This window comes from Ambystoma mexicanum, chromosome 11 (assembly GCF_040938575.1).
Source record: "Ambystoma mexicanum isolate Mex_15411 chromosome 11, UKY_AmexF1_1, whole genome shotgun sequence".
Lineage (NCBI taxonomy): Eukaryota > Metazoa > Chordata > Amphibia > Caudata > Ambystomatidae > Ambystoma > Ambystoma mexicanum.
This window is the reverse complement of record NC_090934.1, coordinates 983816647-983840906: the sequence shown is the minus strand read 5'-3', so window position 1 is coordinate 983840906 and position 24260 is coordinate 983816647. Positions and strand designations below refer to the sequence as shown.

General features: G+C 49.7%; 1 protein-coding gene across 10 annotated transcripts in view; it reads left to right on the top strand.

The window, feature by feature from the left end:
- The window catches only part of NAP1L4 (nucleosome assembly protein 1 like 4), a 1556420-nt gene that overhangs the window by 1005578 nt on the left and 526582 nt on the right, over nucleotides 1-24260 (top strand). For all 10 annotated transcript variants that reach the window (XM_069624142.1, XM_069624141.1, XM_069624146.1 and 7 more), the window contains one exon: nucleotides 7718-7857. In XM_069624142.1, coding sequence (XP_069480243.1) covers nucleotides 7718-7857 — 140 coding nt within the window. The remainder of the gene's footprint in view (nucleotides 1-7717; nucleotides 7858-24260) is intronic.

Genomic DNA, 24260 nt, shown 5'->3' with positions numbered 1-24260 from the left:
CATTGACATCTGCCCGCAGGGTAAGTGAGTTACAGGCGCTTTCTAGCGGTCATCCTCACACCATCTTTTATAAAGACAAAGTAGTACTCAGAGTAAAACCATCTTTTTTGCCAAAAATTGTTTCAGATTTTCACCTGTTACAAAAAATAACGTTGCCTACTTTCTACCCTCCTCACGCAAGTAAGGAAGAGGAACAGCTAGATAGACTAGATCCCAGAAGAGCTCTTAGCTACTATATTTCAAGATTGGCAAAAATACGTCAGTGTGATCAACTTTTTGTGGGATCCACTGGCCACAAATTAGGACTTGCTGTAACTAAACAAACATTATCTAGATGGATAATTTTGGCTCTAACAGAATGTTATAGATTGGCTGAGAAAGAACCACCAGATAGGCTGAGGGCTCATTCGACCAGGGGTATGGAAACTGCATACGTTTATAAAACATTATGCTCTATACTCGACTTCTTCTCAAGGCCTGTTTTCTAAATCTGTACTCCATTTTGTACATGACTAGAACAATTCTGTACTTCCACCTCCAACACAAAACTGAATTGGGAGTCTAGCTAAGATGAGGAATACGTGGGAGGACACAATCCATTCGAAGAACAAGTTACTTACCAACTGTAACGTTCTTTCGATTGGATATTCCTCCCACATATTCCTCATCGACCTTCCCTGCCAACCCCACAGTACAGTTTACGTGATTTAAACTCTAAATTCTTTTAAGGCTTGGGTCAAAAGAGGCACGCCATTAACTACAGTCCATTGGCTACAATATATGAAAAAACAGAACTGAGGCCAACGGACGCACTCGAGGCATTGGTACAGCGGATGACGTCGGTGCTCGAAGGATGCCGCCGAGGGACATCGACGCCGTGGCCGCGAGGGGTGCACCCTCTGGTGGGGAGAGAGAGAATTATTTCCGAAGCAGCAAAGCTGAAGTTAAGGATATATCTAAGATGAGGAATACGTGGGAGGAACATCCAATTGAAAGAACTTTACAGTTGGTTGGTAACTTGTTTGCCTGGTGGAAACAGTGATACCTCCCACAGATTTCTCATTGCCCACCTTCTTGACCCATTAAATTCTGCCCTCTTATAGACAATTTTGAAGTTATCTTCAGGAATTGTCTTTACTATAGACTGTTCTGCCTTTCCTCAAAGGAGCCTCGGGTCAAATATCAGAACTGAAGGATATGGGGCCAGTGGGTGCAAGACTATATGGGTATGACACCACTTCAGGTGCATGGCGTTACCATGAAATAGTGATGAAGCCCAACTCTTAGCCACCTGGAGACTGGCAAACCTTCCAGAGCAAACTGTTCCTGAAACATCTTTCATAAGATGAGTAATCATTCATAGTATCAATCAGAAAGAACATAAAGCAAATCATGTGTTCTAACATCTTGTTTGTCTTTCACAGAATGACCTTGAAGCAGCTATAAAATAAATGTTACATACTCTTACGTCCCAGACCCCTTCCTCCATACTGCATGGGGCATCCCTTCCAATGGACGGGAGACCAACTTGTTCACCAGAAAAAACAGTCTTCCCCTTTAATTTTAGAGGCGCGCGAGGGGTATGGCCCTGCCAGCATGCGCTGCCATCACTCTGCCCGCTGGTGTCGCACCTCAGTTCCCTTTTCCGTGTCGACGGGAACGGTCCAAATTCACCAGCACTCCTGGGTTTGGCTTCTGCCATGTAGTCTTTTTTGTCTTTCTTTTCATTCAGGTACTCGGTCCTCCGGCGTCGCGCTCTTCCCCGGCACATGTTGACTTCCACAGGGCTCAGCAGGTGTCCATCCTGCAACGGTCTCTTCCCAACTTCAGACCCCCACGCCCTCTGCCTACGTTGCCTTAGCCCAGACCACGGTTGGTAAACTTGTACAGCGTGCAACGCCCTGTTATCGAAATCACTGAAGAACAGACTTGCCAGGTGGAGGGAGCTCTTCCAGAAGTCGCTCCCCGAGGATCTCAAGAACTTTGTAAAACATCGAGCCAGACCCAAGGTAGGTCCTCTATTTTCCATTGCACTCCGCGAGAGAGACTCCTTTCCAGGGACTCGCTCGCTCTGGAGGGACCGCTCAGGTCCTTCTACCAGCACGTGCACCGAGGCTGCTCCAGCTACCGGCCTGCCGGCTGAAGGATACTCAGATCCTCCCGGTGACAGTGCTGAGGGACCGGAAGGTTCTTTGAACTGGGTCTCCACCCTTTTACCAGCATTATGTCTGAGGGGCCACGCCCTATTACCAGCAATACCACAGAGGGGACGCCTAAACGCAGCTCTACCGGCCCACAGGCCGAGGGTATTGCACCTACCGGGCCCCCGAGGAGCAGGGTAGGCCTCGCGATCCACACTCAAGAGTCTTGGAGGAGGCTGGGCCCAGCGAGCCAAGCAACACGACGCAGGCACGTTGCAGGCAGCTCGACAAAATGGCCGCCACGCCATACATCGGCACCCATCTGACGTCACTCCAGGAGTTTGGCAAAGAACGAGTTTCAAGGTGAGGCTGGCCTCAACCAGGTACGTGGCCTCCAGCCTATACTTCATTTGCGCAGGGCAGGTTCCCACTGTATCCTTACGGGTAGGATATGCAGCGGCTCCAGCAGCCTATCTCCTATAACCTCCTCCTGCCTGTGAAGAAGGGTTCTTAGAGAGGTTCCTCAGGCTCATTAAGTCACCTCGGATGGGGTTTATCCTCAGGGACGTGCTCCCTACGATGTTACTGGCACCACAGGCTCCTCTTCCAGCACCCCAGCCCGAGCGCAGCCTCTGCCTCTGGCTCCCCAACCGATTCCCCAGGCGGTTCTGTACCATCTTCCGCCTCAGGCTGCGGCCCCTGTACCCCAGCCTCCGGCTCCCGCCACTCCTCGACCTACACAGGATCCTCCTGACCCACATGATACAGATGAGGAGGAGGATCCTGACGCACCATCCTCAGCCAGGGCCCTCCACAAATGTCTTGCAGGGCTGGCGGAGTACCTGGGCGTACCCCAACCTGAGATTGAGCAGCCGGCAAAGGGGGGTTCTGGCTGAAGTCCTCACGGAACGTCCCTCTGCCAAAACGGGAATTCCACTGCTGACCGATGTAGTCTCCCTGGCCGAAAAAGGGTTGGCTCAAGCCCCACTCTGTTCAGCCAGTCAATCGACACCTGGACGCCAAGTACAGGCAGATGGAGGGGGATCCACTCTTGCCATCGGCCCATCCTCAGCCACACTCCTCGGTGATCGCTGCAGCATCACTATACTCCAAGCCTCAGTCAGCCTCAGCGTCCTCCGTGTTGACGCTACTAGGCAAGGAGGAGAAGATCTTGGAGGCGTAGGGGAAGAAGCTGTATTCAAACGCTTCCTTACATCTTCGTCACGCCAACACCGATGCCATGCTGGTGGCCGCTAACCAAACGTTATGGCCGGAAATCCCTACGCACAGCCAGTCACATTTTAGGGTGGGACTGGCTGAGGCAAAGCTGATGGCGCAGGACCTCTTGGAATCCACTGTGGCCCATATTGACACCTCTGGCCATGCCAACTGTATCTCCACGGACATAAGGACGACAGCCTGGCTCTGGATAACGAAATTCAACCCGGATGTCCAGGAATACATATTAGATCTGCCGTTCAAGGGATGGGGTGGGGGGCCTTTTCCACTTCGCCACGGACGAGGAGCTGGGGGGGGGAGGGGGGAGTAAGGGCTTTTTCCAGTCCCCCTCCTCCACGACAGCCTCTGAGGGAAAGAAGGCATGACGTGCCCCTCCGGGTCTCTGTGTCTCCAGTGGGGGGCAAGCTTGCTCTCCATGCACATTTATGGCGCCAGAATTGCACGGACCCCTGGATCCTCTCCGTAGTATCCACAGGGTACCGGCTACCCAGCCCAGCCTCTCCTCCCTCTTACCCTCCAAGTTGGGACAGCAACTCTTCTGGCGGAAGTCCGGTTGCTCAGAGAGCCAGGCAGTGGAGGAAGTCCCAGCCTCCGAGCGAGGCTTAGGCTTTTACTCCAGGATTTTTGCCATTCAGAAGAAGAACCAGGCAGGCCTGAGAGTTGTGCTGGACCTTTCTACCCTCAACCTCTCCTTGCCTCTACAAAAAATTCAAGATGGTTACGCCAGCTTTTATAGCGGAGACATTGGACAGGGGAGACTAGATGTGCTCCCTGGATCTGAAGGACACGTACCTACACGTCCCGATTTAGCAGCCACATCGTTCTTTCGTACGGTTCAGGATCATGGGCTACCATTTCCAATACAAGGTCCTCCCTTTTGGCCTCAACTTGGCCCCCAGGGTCTTTACCAGGCTCATGAATACGGTGGATGCTCTTCTCCCAGTGCAGGGCCTCCACATATACCCATACCTCAATGACTGGCTCGCCAGGGCTATATCTACGGAAGCAGTTCGACACTCTTCCCATGCCCTTTTGAACACACTGCACAATTTGGGCTTCTCGCTCAATCTCAAGAAGTCGGAGCTGCAGCCCACGCAGACTGACATTCTTGGGCCTCATCTGGGACACGTGCTCCGAGAAGGTATTTGTCGGAGGTCAAGATCTCGGCCATCAAGAGGGCCACCCCCCACTTCCTCAGCAGAGAGGTGACCTTGGCATGGTGGTACCAGCATCTCCTGGGTATCTTGGCGGCGGTCCTATTAGCCGTTCCACAGACGAGATTGAGGATAAGGAGGATTCAGCTGCACTTTGTGGTCTCATGGAACCAGGAGCGGGGCTCTCAATCCGAGATGATCAATGTTCCTCCAGCTCTCCACCCGGACCTAACCTTGTGGTCCAGGTACTGCAACCTATGGACGGGCAATTCCTTTCGGACAACCACCCCGCAGGCCACCAACACCACAGACTCCTCGCTAGAGGCCTGGGGAGCCACCCTGGACGAATTCTCGATCCACGCACACGGACTCGACAGGAGCAGTAATACCACATCAATTGGTTAGAGCTAAATGCCATCTGGCTAGCGCTAGGAGCATTTCTTCCACTTTTCAGGGGCAAGGTTGTCCTCATCCTGACAGACCACTCGATTAGTATGTATTACGTCAACAAGCAGGGAGGCACCAGATCTCCTCCTCTGTGCAGATTGGCAATCAGCATGTGGGAGTCGGCCCTGGAAATCAACATCTACCTCACGGCAGTCCACCTCCCGGGGGAATACAACCTGGAGGCGACCGACTCAGCAGGTTGGGAGTGGACAATTGCAAGTGGCAGCTAAACAACCTCGTTACTCAGGAGATCTTCAACAGGTGGGGTCATCCCCAGGTGGATCTCTTTGCCAACTGGCACAACTAGAAGTGCCCTCAGTTCGCCTCCTGGCAGGGACAGGGCCCCGGCTTCCTGGGTGACGCATTTCAGCTTCAGTGGAACGGCATGACGGCTTACGCCTTCTCGCCCATTCTTCTGATTCACAGAGTGATTTGCAAGATCAAGGAGTCTCGCCAGCTCAACATCATTCTAATAGCTCCATGGTGGCTGGCCAGGCCATGGTTTTTAGAGCTGCTCAGATTCTCAGAGATGCCGCTCATTTACCTCCCGACCGGGCCCAGCACATCTTCTGGTGCAGCAGGAGGGCAGGGTCACCCACCATGTGCCTCCGAACCTAGCCCTCACAGTGTGGTGCCTGAGCAGGTAATGCTGCGGCACCTCAGCCTCTCACAGGCGACTCTGGAAATCATACCAGGGGCAAGGAGCAATGCTACCAGGGCCCAGTATAAAAACAAATGGACCAAGTACTGCCACTGGGCAGACGCCAAGGAAATCGACCCCACCCCCCCTGCCCCCTGGCATGTACTTTGAGCGACATGCTCTCCACCTAGGCGTACCTCGCCCACTCTGGTGTGCAGGTGGACACCTGCCGTATATACCTCGCAGCCATCGGGGCTTACAGGAACTTGGCGGAGGGGGGGGGGGGTCATCTCCTCCAACCTGATCGTCAAGAAGTATTTGACAGGGCTTGCTAGGCTCTATCCGCCCATCCAAGAGGCTGCACCCCGTGTGGGACCTTAACATAGTCTTGGGCTCCCTGGCGCACAAACCGTTTGAGCCAATGGCATCCGCGGACATCAGGCTGGTCACAATCAAGACGGCCTTGATAGTCATCCGCCGCTCATAGAGTCAACGAAATCCAGGCACTGGTCGCCTCGGTACCATAAACTACCGTTCACAGGGACAAAGTAGTCCTGCGGACACACCCAGAATTTATGCCTAAGGTGCCGTCTACTTTACACTTGAACGAGGAAATAGTCCTTCTTACGTTCTTTGCCGATCCTAAGGACGAAGCACAGAGTGTTGCACTGCCTGGATGTCAAGTGTGACCTGAAATACTGCTTGGACATGACCAAGGGCTTCCGCAAAGCTGACACCCTGTTAGCCTGTTCTTGAGCCTGCGAAAGTGACAGTCTGGTCTCCAAGGCCTCCAGATCCTGCTGAATGGTCTCGGCCATCAAAGAAGCGTACGAGGGCCAGCACAAGCCGCTTCCGGCCAACATGCACGCCCACGCAGTCGGGGCCAAGGCAATGGCTGTCACATTTTGGCTACATGTCCCTTTGCAAGTCATAAGCAGGCCAGCCACTTGGCCCGCTCCCTCGGCTTTCTGCAAGCATTACTGTTTGGATGCCGGCTCTAGATATGATGCAGCTTTCGGACAGACGGTTCTCAGGAACCTATTTGCTTAAGGAGGATCTCCTCTCCACGCTGGGGCTACATTCCGGTGTAATCGCCCATGCAGTATGGACGAAAGGGAATGGGACACAAAAGTAATTATAAGTTACTTTAGTCCTTAGTACCCTTTCCTCCATACGTCCTCCCCCTAGTACTGATGTCATTAGGCAATGTTAAATCTATTGTCGACACGTCAATGGGGACTGAGTTGTGGGGCCTCAGGGTGCAGTCAGGGCAGCGCATGCTCCCAGGGCTGCACCCCAGCGTGCCTCTAAATTTAAGGGGGAAGAAGGTTTTTTCTAGTGAAAAAGGTTCCGTCTCCCGTCCCTTGGAAGGGACGCCCATGCAGTATGGAGGAAAGGGGACTAAGGACTAAGAGTAAGTTAGTCACTACAGTGAGTAACTTATCATTTCTTTGGCATCCTGTTCAGTATGTTGTAGGTTTTTGCTTTGACAACCAATGCTTGGAATTCTTGAATCTACTTTTAATTATTTTTTAAACTGTCCTTTCACTGAAATGTGCCATAGAAGAAAATGTTTACTCTTTCTTTTTGATTGTCCACGGAAGACATTATTGTGAACTTGATTCACACAGAATTCCTCCTTTTTTCACTTTGTGTCAATGTAATACTGTGTTTTTGTAAAATGGTTTTCCAGTTTTAGTAGAAAGCAAGCTTCTGATGCCTAATGTTTCACAACTGTTTACTGTGGCATATAAAAGCAAGATCCAGGTAACTTTAGCAATCCAAGGCAATGAATACATTAATATGACCAGCGCCCGACCTACAAGTGAGGAATATAACTCGTATTGGAAACCTTATTTGCTAAAAATAAAATCGTATTTTACTCCTTTTGTTGTTTGTAAGGATGTAAATGCCATTGACCGACTGCTTCCGACCCCTACAATGCTGCAGTTTTATTAAGCCTTTTATGTTTTCTTTGAACATTCCTTCTTGCCACTTAGTAATAATTGTAGCTGGACATGTGTTTACATTTTATTTATGAATTTTGCATCCATAATCAATTGCATTATACCCTAAAAAGTGTTCTATTTCTTCAGTCTTTTTCATTAGAATTCCACTTTGGGTGTAATGAATACTTTACAAATTCTGTCCTGACGAAAACATACAAGATGAAGTCTGAGCCAGATGCTTTAGATCCTTTTTCATTTGAAGGTCCTGAAATAGTCGATTGTGATGGGTATGGAAAATCCGAATTTTGTACATTTTGTGATGTTGAGATCAAAACTATCCTGTAGCTACAATATGATTCATGTGAGTTATTGTTTTGGGAAAGGTTTTATTTTGCGATACAACCAAATGGTGCTGAGTAAATCACAGTAAACTGTTATAAAATTGTTTTAATATAAATTACAAGAATTAATACTTCACATTAGCATTCTGAAGTAACTTGAAGGACTATAACCACCATTTAACACTATACCAATGAAAAATACTAATAATGACCCGTTGGTTTCAGAGGTTGTGCTTGTGAATGTTTTTTGATTACATGTTTAGTTAGTACAAGTGCCACTGAAGGATGACCTGTCCTTTGTAGGATAGAATGCAGTGCCATCAGTGACATCAACTATTCACTGTGAAGGCATCATGAAGCAAGACACAGACAACAAATTCAAAGGTCAAACAAAAGGTATTTATTAACTTAAATGTCAGGACGTGTGTAAGGCCTAACTTGCCCTATGGTAAGATCGGATTTTCCTACCTAAAGAAACTAAGTCCAGTCCAAATCAGTAAGTTCAACTTAAGTCTGTCTGTGTCCAAAACTTATTCTTGCCCTCACAACTAAGCTATACAATATGTAGGGATATCGGCAACAACTAAATAGTGTTGAAAATAATGTTCTGAGCTTCTACCAGCTCTAGCCTTACTTTCCAGCCCCTTTTCCCCAAGTTCAAAGTAGTTCCAAAAAGCCTTGGGTTTCCTTTCTCCAAGTAGCCAACACGGTTCCAAAAAGGCCTCAGGGTTCCCTTTCCCAATGCTACAACACAGTTCCAAAAGTCTTAGGGTTCTCTTCCCCAAGAAGTCAGCTTGCCAATGTACAATCAGTTCAAGTCTCTTAATTCTCACAACATTGCAACAGCAGCCACAGAGGGCAGGAGCCCGCTGTAGCACCAGCGCCTGATCACCCAGGAGCAGTATCACTGCTTCAACTCGCGCACTACCTCTTCACTGTGGGTAAGGATTTATCCATAAAGTGCTCCCTGTGGCACCTGAAATTGCCACCTGCCAGCCTGTGTGACCATCCGCGTCGTTCTGATTTGCCCCAGTTCCTGAGCAGGCAGAGAACACAATGAGGAAGCCATTTAAAATGGCGGTGTTCATTCGTCGTTTCAGTTGTTTACTGGTTGCTTAGCAATGCGCTATCAGCTGATTGGCTGTATCACGGCTCCCACGCTACTTCCGTGACCAGAGGACACTGGAAAGCGATAGCCGGGTCAACGCACGAAGGACCACCACAAAGGACCGCTCCTGTCTTTGCCTGTCTTGCTGCATCGCAGCCGCAGGGTGCTACCCCATACCTGGTTGAACTCACCTCGAACTCTGACTCTACTGTCCTGCTGTAAGCTTGTAACCACTAATGTTATAACGTGGCTTCACTACGCCTTACCTCATGTGATTAGCCGTAACTTGTATAACGGTGTCTATTACTGTTCTCCACTGCCTCTTCTATTGTCACCAGTGCCTTCGTTAAAATCATAATATCTTATTGCATTACATATTACTAAAGCTTCTGCACCGGTCATCTTCCCATGCTGTGCGTGACCACGTGTGCCCACCTTGGCTTAGTGGCACCTGTAGAACGACTCAAACTTCCACTCCCACTAGTGCCATCGTTTTTACAGCCCCAGGATTCAGCCCCTTAGAGCTTAACTAGAAATGCCCAGCCTGCTGACCAACACCTATCCGCTTCATCAGCGCCTTTGTTGCCCAGCGCTCCATTAGCCTTTGTACTGCCTTGTTGCCCAATGTTCTATTAACCATTGCATTGCCTGGCTTCCCAGTGCATTAGTTGCCTCTGTACTGCCTGTTGCCCAGTGCAACAGTTGCCTTTGCATTGCCTTGTTGCCCAGTGTTCTTTTAACCTTTGTCTTACCCAAACCAAAGTACTCTGGTCCGCCTACTTATTCATTAAGATACATTGTCACCTTGTAATGGTCGCCACTTGACGCTTTCCCAGCACAAGCCAAGCCTGCACAGTGCAAGACCTAATTCACTGCACTGCAAACTAAAATCTGCCTTGTATTCCTGCCTGTCCTAATGATTGTGCTATATCAAGCAATTTGCCTCCTACTAATGCACCTTATATAACCTCACCAAGTCATTACAAATGCAGCCATACCTGTCTGATTAATGCCAGCATAACTCACGTTAGACAGTATATTGCATAACTTTGTGCCCTCTCGCCTTTTGTTTCTACTCATTGTCCTTATTTGCCATGTGATTGTGTTCATTTGCCCAGTACCATTTGAACTTGCTCATATTGCCCTGTGGCTTTAGCCTAAGTCCCAAAATTGATACTAACCTATACCTACCTGAAAGCGATTTTAGCCTATTCCTGAAAATGTAATTTAGCCTATTCCTGTGCAACTGATAGTAGCCTATTCCTGAAAGTGATTTTAGCCCACCCTGTGCATCTGATTTTAGCCCATTCTTGAAGTTTGATGTTAGCCTATTTTGGTGCAAGTGATATTAGACTATATCTGAAAGTAATGTTAGTCTACGCTATGATAATTTCACTACTACTGGAAACAGCCCTTCCCGTGGCTCACCAAATAGTCTATCGCATGATTACTTGTCCTAGCCAAGTCCATGAACGTGAGCATAATCCTTAGGACCCAGACCACCCAACTTCTATTTGGTCTACTCGCCTTAATGGCCTTTTCCTCATTGGCTACATGCCCACTTAAGGATAGAAATAAGAGACTTAGATCAAGATTGCCCTGCCTTTACGAACCCAAAACTAACTGTTCCAGCAGACGCCCCATACGTAATGCTGCCCAACCTACAGAACTATCTACTAAACGTGCACAGCAGAACAGTTCCAACAAACTGACTTCTGCACATCTCGCCACCACGCTGAAAACTCCTCCAAGAGTTAAGACACCTAAAACTAAACATCCCCTTACCACCCAACCTAAAAGTACCCTATCACTATCAGGGTCGTTTATCAATGCCAGATCCCTGGTGGCCCAAGCAGCTGATATTGCTAACGCCCAACCAATGAGAGCCTGGACCTGCTTGCCATAACTGAAACATGGCTTCACGAGGCAGCAGGACCCGCTCTTATGGTAGCCATACCAGATGTTTACCAGATACTCAGAGCTGATAGACCAAACGCCAGAGGCGGTGGTTTAGCTATTATTTCCAAAACTAATCTACCTATAAGACTTGCTACCTCTCCTTCTTACCAATCAAGTGAGATACTTGCAGCTAAACTCCCCCTATCTAATAACCGTACTCTTACTATCCACCTGGTATACAGAACACCAGGACCATTAGGAACTTTCGAGGATGACCTTACGTGCCTCCTAGCCAATAATACCAAAGACCATGCACAAATCCTGCTGCTGGGAGACTGCAACCTTGGCTTTAATGACACTGATGACAAACCTGCCCAATCAACCGCTGCACTACTTAAGGATCATGGGCTGACACAAAAAGCCCTCACCCCTACCCACATCAAAGGAAGGACTCTAGATTGGGTTGCCGATCTGAAATGTAATATTACCATCACCAACATTACCCCGCAATCTTGGACTGACCACTATCTAATTACCTTCTCGGCCACACTAGACCTCATTTGCCCCAAAACTATTGTTATTGCACCTCCACTCCCCACTCGAAGCAAAAAGGATATTGCAGCGGAAAAATTACTCCCAAATCTTCTCCCCACTATTAACAACATAGCCAGTAATACAGACCCTACCTTACTAGTGGACGCCTTCAACAGTGCTGTGACCAAGGCCTTGGACACTATTGCACCTGTCAAACTCTGTAAAGGTAGACAGAAATCACACCTTAATGCATGGTTCACACCCCAACTTAAAGAATTAAGACTCCAAAAAAGAACGCTTCAATCAACTTGGCGTCACTCCCCCGCTAACGAGAATAAAGCCAAGCTAACAAGCTCCAAACTGTACAAAAAGGAAATAATCAGCACAAAAAAGAATATATTTAACGACAGAATATCTAAGGCGAAATCGGACACCAAGGAACTATTTTCAATCCTTCGTGAAATGGAATCACCGATGCCACAGGCTGACAACACTCCCAAGGATAAGCCTTGGTGTACTGGCAGACAAAATGCTCTATCGAATAAAATCACCTCCCTCCAAATTAAAATCGCTAAAAAGGTTTCACTGCTCCTATCTGAGCAGCAACCCCCTCTAGTCACACTGGACAGTACCACCGTCCCCTTCAGCTTCAAGAAAGTTTCTATCGCTGAGACAGAAAAAATCATACTCTTGTTAAAACCCTCAAACTGCAAAGGAGACAACTGCCTGGCCCAAATTATAAAGGATGCAGTTAGAGACCTAGCCCCTTTCATCTCGAAGCTCATCAATGCCTCATTCAAGACGAACTCGGTGCCTAATCTAAAAGAATCTTGGGTGCTCCCACTGCTCAGAAAACAAACATTAGATCCCTCCATCCGACCAACTATAGACCCATCACTACATTCCCCTTCTTACTTAAAATTATCGATAGAGTATCTTACCTGCAAATACAGGACTACCTGGAAGTCAACCAACTATTAGGATCACGCCAGTCTGGCTTCTGCCCTCTCCATGGCACAGAAACAGCCTTAATAGACCTCGCAAGACCCACATTGAGTTGAAGGACAACGGGAAATCACCTATGCTACTCCTCCTTGAGCTATCTGCAGTTTTGACTTGGTGGACCAAGCAGTCTTATGCAACCACCTTAGGTTGACTGCCCATTTCTCAAGTGATGCCATAACCTGGGTTCAGTCCTTCCTATCTAACCGTACAATGAGTCTTCTCCCCATCAGCAGCTGCTGATCCCATACAAGTCTCCTGTGGCGTACCCCAGGGATCATGTGTTTCTCCTACCATGTTTAACATCTTTACTAAGCCCCTGTTCCACAAGTTGGATGGACTGGGCGTCACCTACACTAATTAGGCAGATGACACCCAGATGCTCATTCCCCTTTTGGGCAACTTTCTGGAGGACTCGGCCTCAGTAAATAAGACATACCTCCTCTTTCAGGCATGGATGGCATCCCACAGCCTATGCCTGAATGATGACCAAACGGAGCTACTGATCCTAGGTTCAGAGACAGCCATTAAAAAACTTAACCCCAGCTATGCCTCCTTCAACATTGACAATAACGTCATCAAAGTGATGCCTGCAGTTAAAACCCTAGGCTTCCACCTTAATGCTGCACTTTCCCTTAAGAAGCCAGTCAGCTTACTAGCATCATCAACAGCTTATACCTGTAAACTGATCCGTGCCTGCAGACCATTTCTCTCTGAAACCAGCTGCATTACTCTGGCCAATGCACTTATATCCAGATTGGACTATTGTAATGCCTTGTACGCGGGAGCCAATAAATACATTGACAAAATGCAAAGACTTCAAAATAAGGCCCTTAGAGCAGCTCTAAATATCCCCAACGGAGATCACATCTCTACATTTAGACGAGATGTCCACTGGCTTAAGATTAACGACAGGGTCCTCCTTAAAACATTCTGTCACGTCCAAATGTCTGAACAACATAGCTCCACCTTATCTCGTAGAAAGAATAAACAAGAGATTCACTGCCCGCCCACACCTTAGATCCCTAGATTTAAACGCACCATAGCTGGCGGCGCTAGCTTCCCGGTCATAGCTGTGCAATCCTGGAATGCACTCCCCTTAGATCTCAGAACAGACCAACCTTATTCCAAATTTAGACAAAGTCCTCACCTAGATACGAACTAACGATTCCTAAACCTGTTGCTATCGACTAAACCTATCTCTTCCTTTATTTATACCATGACTGCACTTGCTACCTAATGCCTGTTGGGCCATACCGCTCTCAATGTATCTGTTACTATTGCACCATTCGACTGTAATCACGTAACACCCCTATGTGATCACTAGTCTCTTGTAAACTGTGTCAGTAATTCTGTTATTTCCTGTATGTACTTACGCTATTTACTCTAAGCTTCAAGTATACTTGTAATGTTGCGCCCAGCTACCTGAGGGTTTGGTGCGCTTTAACAAATAAACCAGTTTTAGATCATCTTTATAATCCTTCAGGTTCAGTTGATACAGATTGCTCACTTTCCCATTCTCTTCAGCAATCTTGGTCACAAGTGAAGATTCTTTATCTGGACTTTCTTTGACTTTGCCAGACATGGTATCCTCTGTCTAGGCGCAGTTGTCTGACCACATGGTCCACTCATTACAGGTCACGCAACAGATTACCCTAGGTGTCTTGCCCACAGAGGTTTCCCTTTCACCACACCTGTGCTCTAGTTGGTATTCACTCTGAATTCTCCTTGCCAGTCTTTTGGGCTTTGCCATAGTGTGTTCTTCCACACATCTTACTCCATGGTGCTCACTCTTCGACCACCTTGCTTTCATAAACTTCATATTCATACGTGCCGTCCCCAGGGTTTGAAATTAAGATTCGATGAGCAGGAGCTAAATCCTACTCCTGGGTGTCGGGCATAACACAGTCGGCAGGAGCTTCCGCTGGGCAGCCAGGAGCAAGTATCAAGTGCACTGCGAATCGAACTTATACATGAGAGGCCCACTTTAACTTTGAGTCCATTATCTATGATTTAATTATTTTTATTTTATTTATTCGTTTGCTTTTTAGGCGCTTATACAGGAAATACATTCTGTTCCAAAACGCTGTTTCTAAATTTTTATATTTAAATGTGTACTAATGTCCCCTGATGCATCTGCTTTAACATTCTCAAATACTCAGTTAATGTTACATATGGATGTTTATAAGGCACCAGTTGGCCTGAGGAGCCAAAAGTAGCTGCCGGTCGCTGTTGCTTTCAAGTTAACCTGTCTTTTCTAAACTAGAAGCAAGAGCTAAATTGCTCCCAGCTCACCTCAATTTTAGAAGAAATGAGCTTCCCCTTTAAATGTAGAATAGTACCTGGGGGGCGGGCTCGAGCGTGGGAACACCCCGCTGAGGCCCTGCACCTCATTTTTTTTCCGCACAGACGGTGTCTTCCCTGGCAGCCAGCTTGGAGACCTTTTTATAGCTTTCTGCTTGCTTCTCCTTGCCTATTTCAATTCTTATTTCACTTCCCTTCGATGCCTCACCTCCCCGGCACATATCAGCTGCAGAAGGATTCACAAGATGCATCTCTTGTGACTGCTTGTTCCAGGTCTTGGATCCCCATTCACTCTGCCTTGAGTGCTTGGGGCCTGACCACCGCTGGGACTCATGTGTGGCTTGCTGCGCTCTTGGTCACAGGGCATTGAAGAATCGTCTGTCGTGGTGGAGCGAGATCTTCCACACTTCTCCTCCTCCCCACCTTAAGGACTTTGTCCCCGGGACCTCTCATCAAGACAAGACTTCTGTTCAGCATGGCTCCACAGCGCATAGACTCCTTCCCTGGGGTTCCCACAGATCGGGGTTCCTTGCATTCAGGTTCTTGCAGGCCAGAGGCTTCTGTGGCTACAGTCTACCAATGCGAAGGGCCCGGGGCTCTTCTGTGCTGTCCGAGGACAGACCTGAAGCCTTTCAGGCTACCAGCTCCCAAGCTTATGGGTCCAGGGGCCCCACCAGTGCCGAGGGCTCCCAGCCTACCAGAGCTCGCTCTGGGTTAGTCATCCAGGGTGTTTTGAATACAGGCCATCCAGCTGAAGGCTCAGCGCCTACCAGAGCGATCTGAGGTCGGTGCCTTGCTTTGGGTGCAAGACCCAAGCTTGTTTGAGGCCTCTCTTGTCTCAGGGTCTTCCTGCCCTCCTGCCCAGGGCGTGGCACAAGGCTTCAATATGGCGGAGCGGCACATGACAGAGCCTGCCAGGCAGGCAGCCATCTTGGATCAGCCTCGGGGCCCGCTAGTGCTTTCGCCCATCGAGTGGTCTTTGCAGGACGATGCCAGTCCCCTTCCCTCTGGAAGCAGCAGCGGATCCTACGGTGCAGGGTTCTGGTCCCCTCAGAGGTACATCTACCCATCACAACCCTACAGCTGCACATGTCTGCCCCCCCACACCCTACTGTATTAGAACCGCCTCCCCCTCAACAGCCGCTGGACTTGTCTGTGGCTCTGGACCTGGTGGGGACCCCTCCGGCACATGTGTCCCAGGGCCTGGATTCCCCTTTGCCTGTGAAAAGGGGGAGGGGGAATGATGACGAGGATGACGATGATTACGCCCAGGACGATGAGCCCTCAGCATCTGTTAAGGCCTTTCATGACTGCCTTCAGTGCTTGGTGGAGGTCTTGGGGGTCCTTCTTCCTGATGAAGCCCCCAAGAGTCGGGTGTGCTCACAGAGGTCTTGGGGAAATTCACCACGACCCCGTCTGGCATTCCACTCCAGAAGGATGTACTGCAGGTGGCTCAGAAGGTCTGGGAGAAGCCTGGTGCCAACGCCCAGATGAACAAGAAGTTGGACAATAGTTTTAGGTTGACGGATGGGGAGCAAATCCTCCTTGCCTTCCACCTGCAGCGCCATTCCTATGTGGTTGCTGCAGCCTCGTTATATTCCAAACCATCGTCTTCATCGATGGGACCCAACTCCAGTTACCTCTCCAAGGAGGACAAAGTCCTCGAGTAACTGCTGTTACTCCATCGCAGGTCTGCATCTGTGGCAGGCCAACTCGGATGCCCTCTTGGCCGCGGCGAACCAGAAGCTATGGTAGGATAATTTCTGCCTGACCTTGCTTCGGAACAAACTAGCCACCTTCAAGGCCGGTCTGGCAGATGACCGGGTCATTGCGCAGAACCTCCTGGAGGGCTCGGTCACCCACATCGACAAAGCCAGCAGAGGACTGTCTGGGGGTCCAGATGAGAAGGACGGCCTGGATGAACACCACTAAGTTTTCATCTGACGTGCAGGAGCAGATCCTAGATTTGCTCTTTGAGGGTGTGGACCTTTTTCATTCATCCACCTAAGACGAATTGACAAAGAAGAAAATCTCCACTCAAACCGCAAAGTCCTTGGCCATCCTGGCACAGCTGCGTCACAAATCCTTCCCTCAGTCACAGGGTAGGACAGAGTTCAAACCCCAAACTTTCTCTGTCTTCAAGGGTTTCATAGACCATGGTACGCAGAGGCCTGATAGATCGCCAAGCAACAACAGAAGGAAGCAGCATAGGACGTTGCATGTGTTTTTCCACTCCCCCCACCTCTGACATGAAGCAGGGACTTCGGGATCTGGAACACAGTTTGCCTGTGGGGGGCCGTTTGGCTTTGTTCCATGACACCTGCAAGCGTATTTTCAGCAGCCCGTGGATCCTATCTGTAGTCTCCACGTGCATCAGCCTTCCTCTTCCACTCCCATCCTCTCTTCCTCTTCGTCAGATCGTGTCCCTGGCTCTTTTACAGGAGGTCATTTTGCTCTTGGAGATGCAGGCGATGGAACCGGTACCTCTTGTAGACAGGAGCTTTGGTTACTAATCCAGGATTTTGTGGTACCCAAGAACAACCAGGCTGGCCTGAGGGTAGAGGTGGACATGCCCTTTCTAAATCTCTTTACCGCTGGAACTATTAAAGATGATTACTCCCGCACACATAGCAGAGTCTCTCTGAAGGGGTATGGATGTGTTCCCTGGACCTCAAGGATGCGTACCTGCATGTACCCATATATCAGCAGCATCAGACGGTTCTGCTCTTAATGATTATGTTGTACCACTTCCAGTACAAAGTGCTGCCCTTGGGCCTGAACTCAGCCCATTGTGTCTTCACGAAGTTGATGAATGCAGTAGAGGGGCCTTCTCCGCTTTGAAGGCCCTCATCTATACCCTTATCTGGATGACTGGTGGTGAGGGTGGGAGTCAGCCGAAGGGGTGGTGCACTCCTGCCAGACATTGGCAGATAGCCTTCATCAGTTGGGGTATCCCCTCAACCGGAGGAAGTTGTAGTTATGCCCGTCTCAGGAACTGGTATTTCTAAGGGTGTGTTGGAACTCTACCGTTCAGCGGGTGTTCCCCACCCCCGAGAGACTTCGGTCCTTCCCCAAAACGGTAACGCACTTTCTTGGAAACTCGTCCACTGTGGCATGGTGGTTCCAGCACATTCTGGGCCTGATGGCCTTCTGCGTGCTGACTGTGCAGCATGCCCATCTCAAGATGAGGCACTTCCAGCTCCACCTGGCGGACAACTGGGATCAGGAGACAGGGTCTCAGTCGGACAGGATTCCAATACTACCGCTCACTGTAAGGGAGAATTCTCTCTTTAGGCTGAATTTCCTAACCTAGTGAGTCCCCCAGCAGATTTGCTGGATTTCTGGAGTTTGTTTTTTTCTCCTGCCAAGAGTGAGACACTTTTTCTCCCACTCTTGGACATGGTTTATGGTGTTCCTTTGACTGTTAATGTGTTTTATGGGCTATGGGGTCCTTTACTCCATAGGGTCTCATGTGTTTTTACTATGTGTGTTACCCAGCACCATCTGTGCAGTGACACAGGGGTGTCATAGGGACACCCCACCATAGGCTCCATACCCTGGGACTGACTAATGTCTCCCAGGGCATGTAAAGTCACCATTGGCTTTACTAGTCCCAAATTATTAACAGAAACCCGTACAAACCATCATATTGTGGACGTTCTGGTCGGGGCAATTCGATTGCCCCGGGGTCTGTTAGTCGAGGGGGCACGTCTCCGTCCCCCCTGATCGAGTTTTGGCTGCTGGCAGTGGATACTACTTTTTACATTCGACCGCGAATATATCCCTATGGTATTTTCCCATTGTTCGAGGCTACCAACTTTAATTATTCAATTCTCATAGCCTCGAACATACTGCCGGTTTATATATTTAATATTAATCCGCCGGTTGGTATTTTTTGCTAGGCCTCGATTCTAAAATGGCGTTTGTGTTCTCTTCTGTGACTCCAATCCAAGTCGAGCCCTTTGTTCCACTTTTTGGCGGGCTTCTCCACAGAAGCCTCCAAAAGTGGTGCCACTCTGTCTGGGTACCACAGAGGGTGTAGGAGGGGGTTTACTCACCCTGGACTGAGTTACCTTGGTAACTCAAGTTGCACTCTTGTGTGATTGGCCCAAGTGGTGAGCCGGCCGGCTCACCACTTAGCATGTTTGATTGACAGCTAGGCTGAGTGAATGGGGCTGTGCTGCATAAAAGCAGGGCTTTGGGGACTGGAACTTCAGAAGTCGCCACAGGACCTGAGAATCCGACGAGGGAGAAGCTGACCCGACCTTCCACGACAACACCACCGTTGGAGCCCTGCGGAACCGACTCACCACTTCCCGACGACAGAGGAGATCTCCCGGCTGGAGAGGCTTCTTCCCCTGACTGGTGGGCACAACCAGTTTACCCACTTCTCACCGCACCCCAGACCGGCTTGTGGTCGAATTGCCCGTGCCAAGCACTCTGGCAACCGGATAGCCACTTACCACTGGACCGCGAACTACAGGACCGCCCCTTTTACCAGAGAACTCCGTGGCTGGTTTCTTCCCTGGCAGTGCAATGGAATCCTGTCTTCCTCCCCGATGAGATCCTCTCTTCCCCCGGACGAAGCACCGACTTGCATCCGCTGCCAGGAACAACTGCCCCCGCTGGAGTATTCTCCCCACTTTAAGGGACCGTGTCCGCCAGACCTCCCTTTGTAAAGATTGCTACAAGATAATAATAACCCCTTAACCTTCTGGACTGGGCTGGCCGCCTTGACCTTCAAACTGGTCCCTTCCTGGGCAAGCTCCTGGAGAAACTGGCCATCTCCCAGCTTAACCTCCATGCTGAATCTGTTGGTAATCTTCATGACCATCAATCCGGCTTCAGAGCGGCCAGAAGCACGGAAACTGCTCTCCTGAACATCCGTGAGGACCTGCTCCTGAACCTCGATTCCAACACTCCCTGTGTTCTCATTCTGCTCGATCTCTCCTCTGCCTTTGACACTGTCAACCATGCCATCCTGCTCAACCGTCTCCGTGATAACCTGGGTATCACTGGTCAGGCTCTGGCATGGCTGACCTCTTTCCTTTCCGGTCGACCCTCCCAGGTCCAAATGGGCTCCTTCCTCTCTGACATCTTTTTCTCCACCTGTGGTGTCCCCCGGGGATCCAACCTCTCTCCCTGGCTTTTCAACCAGTATCTGGCACTCCTTGCCCACCGCATCGCCACTCTCTGCCCCTACTTCCAGTGCTATGCGGACGATACCCAGCTCATTTTCAGGCTACCCTCGGCCTCCTCCTCTCCTTCCCTCATCTCCGACTGTCTGTCTGCTATCCAGGAATGGTGTGCCGCCAACGACCTCTGCCTTAACGCCAGTAAGACTGAGATTCTACTCATCGGCACACCCACTCCCTCCTTCCCTGCAGCTCTCTGGACGGCCTCCCTTGGCCCCCTTCCTGCCCCTACCTGCAAGGCTAAAAACCTTGGGGTCATCTTCGACTCCACACTCCTTCTCTCCTCATATATCTGACGTCTCTAAGAAGTCACACTACCGGCTGCACCTCCTCAGAGGTATTCTTCCCTTCCTCTCCTTCCCCCAGAAGCTCACTGTCTCCCGAGCCCTGGTTCTCTCAAGGCTGGACTACTGTAACAGCCTCTATCTTAATCTGCCTGCCTCCACTCTCCGCCCTCTGCAACTTATCCAGAACAGAACTGCGAGACTTGTCCTTGGCCTCAAGCCCAGGGACCGTATCTCTCCAGGACTGAAATCTCTTCACTGGCTCCCAGTGGCTGCGAGGATTAAGTTCAAAACCCTCTGCATTGTCCACAAGGCCTTCTGGGGCCTGGGGCCTAAATACCTTCAACTCTCTCTTCCTAAATATCTTCCTTCACGAGCCCTTCGCTCATCCGTCTCCAACTCCCTCATGGTCAGCCGCTTCTCGAAGCAACGAGCTGGGGGCAGATCTCTCTCCGCAGCAGGGGCCTCCCTCTGGAACAGCCTTCCTGCCTCCCTGAAACTTGAGGAGAACCATCTCCGGTTCCGGAAGCACCTCAAAACCTTCCTCTTCGCTTCTGCCTTCTCTCTCCCTCTCCCCTGCTAAACCTGCTTAACTCCCCACTGAATTCTGCACTATACCTGCATATGGGCCACTCTCAGCGACCTCGGTCCAGGGCCCAGCCACTCTCCACTTGCACTGCCTCCCTGGCTCCCCCTGCACTGCGGGACTGTCACTGTATCCCTACAGCCCCCTTCCCAGCTCTGCACTTACCTCGCACTTGCCACCAGCTGGCCCTTTTTATTTATTATTTATTTACGCTACTTACCTTGTACTGCACTTTCCCCCCCACCTCCTCCCCCTGCACTTTCTCCTTTTCCCCTTCCTCTGCACTTGCGCGATCTGAATGACACCTTGCCTAGTAGGATCGTTTGTCTGTCTTCCCCTTGTTTCCCTCCCTCCCTGCCTCGTCGCGCCTTGAAACACTTGTGTATAGGCGCGTTACAAATACCTTATCATATTGTCATGATCTCTGCTTCCAAAAGGTCAGGGTTTTCCCAACTCCCTTGGAAGCAGATCCATAACCCAGGTTCCAAGTGCCAACCAGTCCCAATTGGGACCTTTTGGACCCAGTCCTGGCGCCAGTGGCACCAGGCTCATAAATATGCCCAGTCCCAGCGCTGGAAGCGCCGGGCTCATAATGCTTGGGTGGACTTACCTTCAGCAGACCATGCTGCTTACTTGCCTGCCAGTTGAGCCTCTGATCCTCTTCTGTTTGGAACTACTTTTCCTGTTGGGTGGGGCTGGAGCCACTCCCTAGATTCAGAACACTGGAACTCTTCTGGAAGGCAGGAACTCTTTTCTTACCAGGAACTCTTTTCTTAGGCGTGGCTGTGGAAGGAGACACCTAAGCACTACAGGAGGCTATTTAAACCACACCCGGTGGATGAATCTTGCTTTGCGTTATTCTGCAACCTCTGCAGCAGAACGCTCATCGTGTCTTCTGCATCCGGTCCTGGGCCTAAGGAAAAAGGCTTACCATCCTGAATCCAGTCTTCAGCAACACCTATAAAGACAAGAAAGAACAGGTTAGCATTCCGGCATCTGAAAGGCAAAGGCTTACCATCCTGAATCCAGTCTTCAGCAACACCTATAAAGACAAGAAAGAACAGGTTAGCATTCCGGCATCTGAAAGGCGAAATCTTACCTACTCTTCGTGCGCTCCGGAGGTCTTCACACTGCATTCCGGCATCTGAAAGACAAAAGCTTACCAACTCTTCGCACGCTCCGGAGGCCTTCGGCGCTGCATCCCGCATCTGAAAGACAAAACAAGGTGCGTTTAAAGACATTGGGGAACTTTAATACTCACGTGCCATTACTCCTTTCCACATCTAATCCAGTGGGTATTCCGGCACCCTGCAGCCGCTCCGAACTCGTACCTGCAAAATAAAAAGACAGTTAGAGCGCATCGTGAAGCAGGCAACAAGCGCTTACTTACGTGCTTCCAGGCGCTTCTATTCATCACACGGGCTCCATCTTCAACTCACTTCAGCCTGTCATCCCCCATCGCCGGAACCCTGCAAAACAAGAGACATCATTACTAAAGACTTTAAAGACATTTGAATGACTCGAAACTTACCGTTCGTGCAGTAAACGACGGACAGCAGTCCTCTGAAGTCAAGAGGCCTGCGCTACCTATCCAGTGAAGAAACTGGTTACAGCACCCTGCCCCGAGGCAGATGGAGAGCTCGGCATTCACTTACCTAAGGTGAGAGCGTTAACCTTTGGGGGTCTACAGGAGAGGAGAAGAGGAAAGAGATAGGGACACCCCAATAACCCCAGTTCATTAACCCCATATTTTCTATCTGCAGACATCTTACTCTACACGTCAGGCATACAGTGCACAGAGGTCCAGCCCAAAGAGTCAACCGGGTGCTACACATCACCTTTGAAGATACGGTAGTCGCCCAGTCAAGACCGGCGCCTCTGCGAGAATCAGGTGAGCGTTACACATATCATATCATTTCTTTGGTCCAACTCTTTTTGAACCTTTTGAAGACTTTTTGTGCACTGCAACTGTGTGACCTTGGACACATTTTGTTTGATCCTCTTAAAGTGGATCCGGCCTACTGACTCTAAACTCAGTGTTACTTTGCCTTCCTCTCTTGTTGTGTTCTTGAAAAAGTGTTGGGATCTGTTTCAATTTATTCTCTGCTTTTCTCTCCCTTTTAAAACAAATTATTAGAGTGAAATCTACGTTAAGCGCTCACCGCTGTCTGAAAATAAGTGGGGCTTTGCTTAAGACTTGTCTAATATTCTTCTAAGGGAGTGTATATCTTTTAGTGACCGTGTTTTTGAATTGCTTACTATTAGTGCCTGTGTGTTTTTCTAGATGTGGTTTTAAATAAATAACTATATCTCTTTTACCCCAAGCCCTGGTCAGTGTTTACTTGTTCTACTGTGTTCTTTTGACCTATTGTGAATACTCTGTATACTGCCTAACTCTTCTTGAGGGAAGTCTGACTGCTCAGCCACAGCTACCAAGTGAATCTGTGTGGTACAGACTGCTACCAAGTGGGTTTACTGCCAAACACCTGTAGTCTTAAATCTTTTGCAATGGTCCCAGAGAGAACTGCACAGGTTTCTGCCTAACACTCCTGTTGCCTGATCTTCGCTGGTGGCTGATGAATGGCAATATTACAGTGAGAGTCCCCTTTACCCGACCAGAGTTTAGTCTGTTGGTAATGACAGACTCCTCTCTTTCAGGCTGGGGGGGGCAGCTCTGAAGGGGTATGCGTTTCATGGAGCATGGTCCAGAACGGAAGCCCTCCCACATGTTAATCTGCTGGAACTCGGGGCAGATGGCCTGACCTTCAAAGCGTTTTTGCCCCTAGTTGGGGTCAAGTCAGTTCTGGTCAGGACAGACAATTCTACTACAATGTTTTACCTGAACAAGCACGGTGGCACCCGTCGTCCCCAGACCCACTCCTTTGCAAGGAGGCAGTTTCAATCTGGGAATGGGCCCTTACAAAGAGATCTGGATTTCTGCAGACCACCTGCCTGCGGACAGCAATGCAGAAGCGGATCAGCTGAGTCTCTTGGGGTTCAACACCTACAAGTGGGGGTTGCACAACAACTCCTTGCTGCCCCTGTTCCGGCACGGGGGTTCGCAGACCTGGACTTGTTCACCTCTCCCCTGAATGCCAAGTGGCCCCAGTTAGACTCATAGGCAGGTCAGTGGTCACTGCAGACGCCTTCCAGATCTGCTTGCACGGCTGCAGGTATTGTGAACTTCCACCCACCGCTCTGCTCCAGCGGACCCTCTGCAAGTTCCGGCCTTCGGTGGGCTGCAGCCTCATCCGGTTGACCCAATGGCCTTCGAGACTCTAGTTTTTGGATCTGCTGCATTGGTGCTCCCAGGGTCCCTCCATTTTCCATTCTCCAGCAGGTGCTTCCTGACGCAGCATGGCAGAGCAGTGGAGCATCCGGACCTGGCCAAACTGGGCCTGTCTCCTGATGAGCGGAATCTTCAGCATGCTCAATTT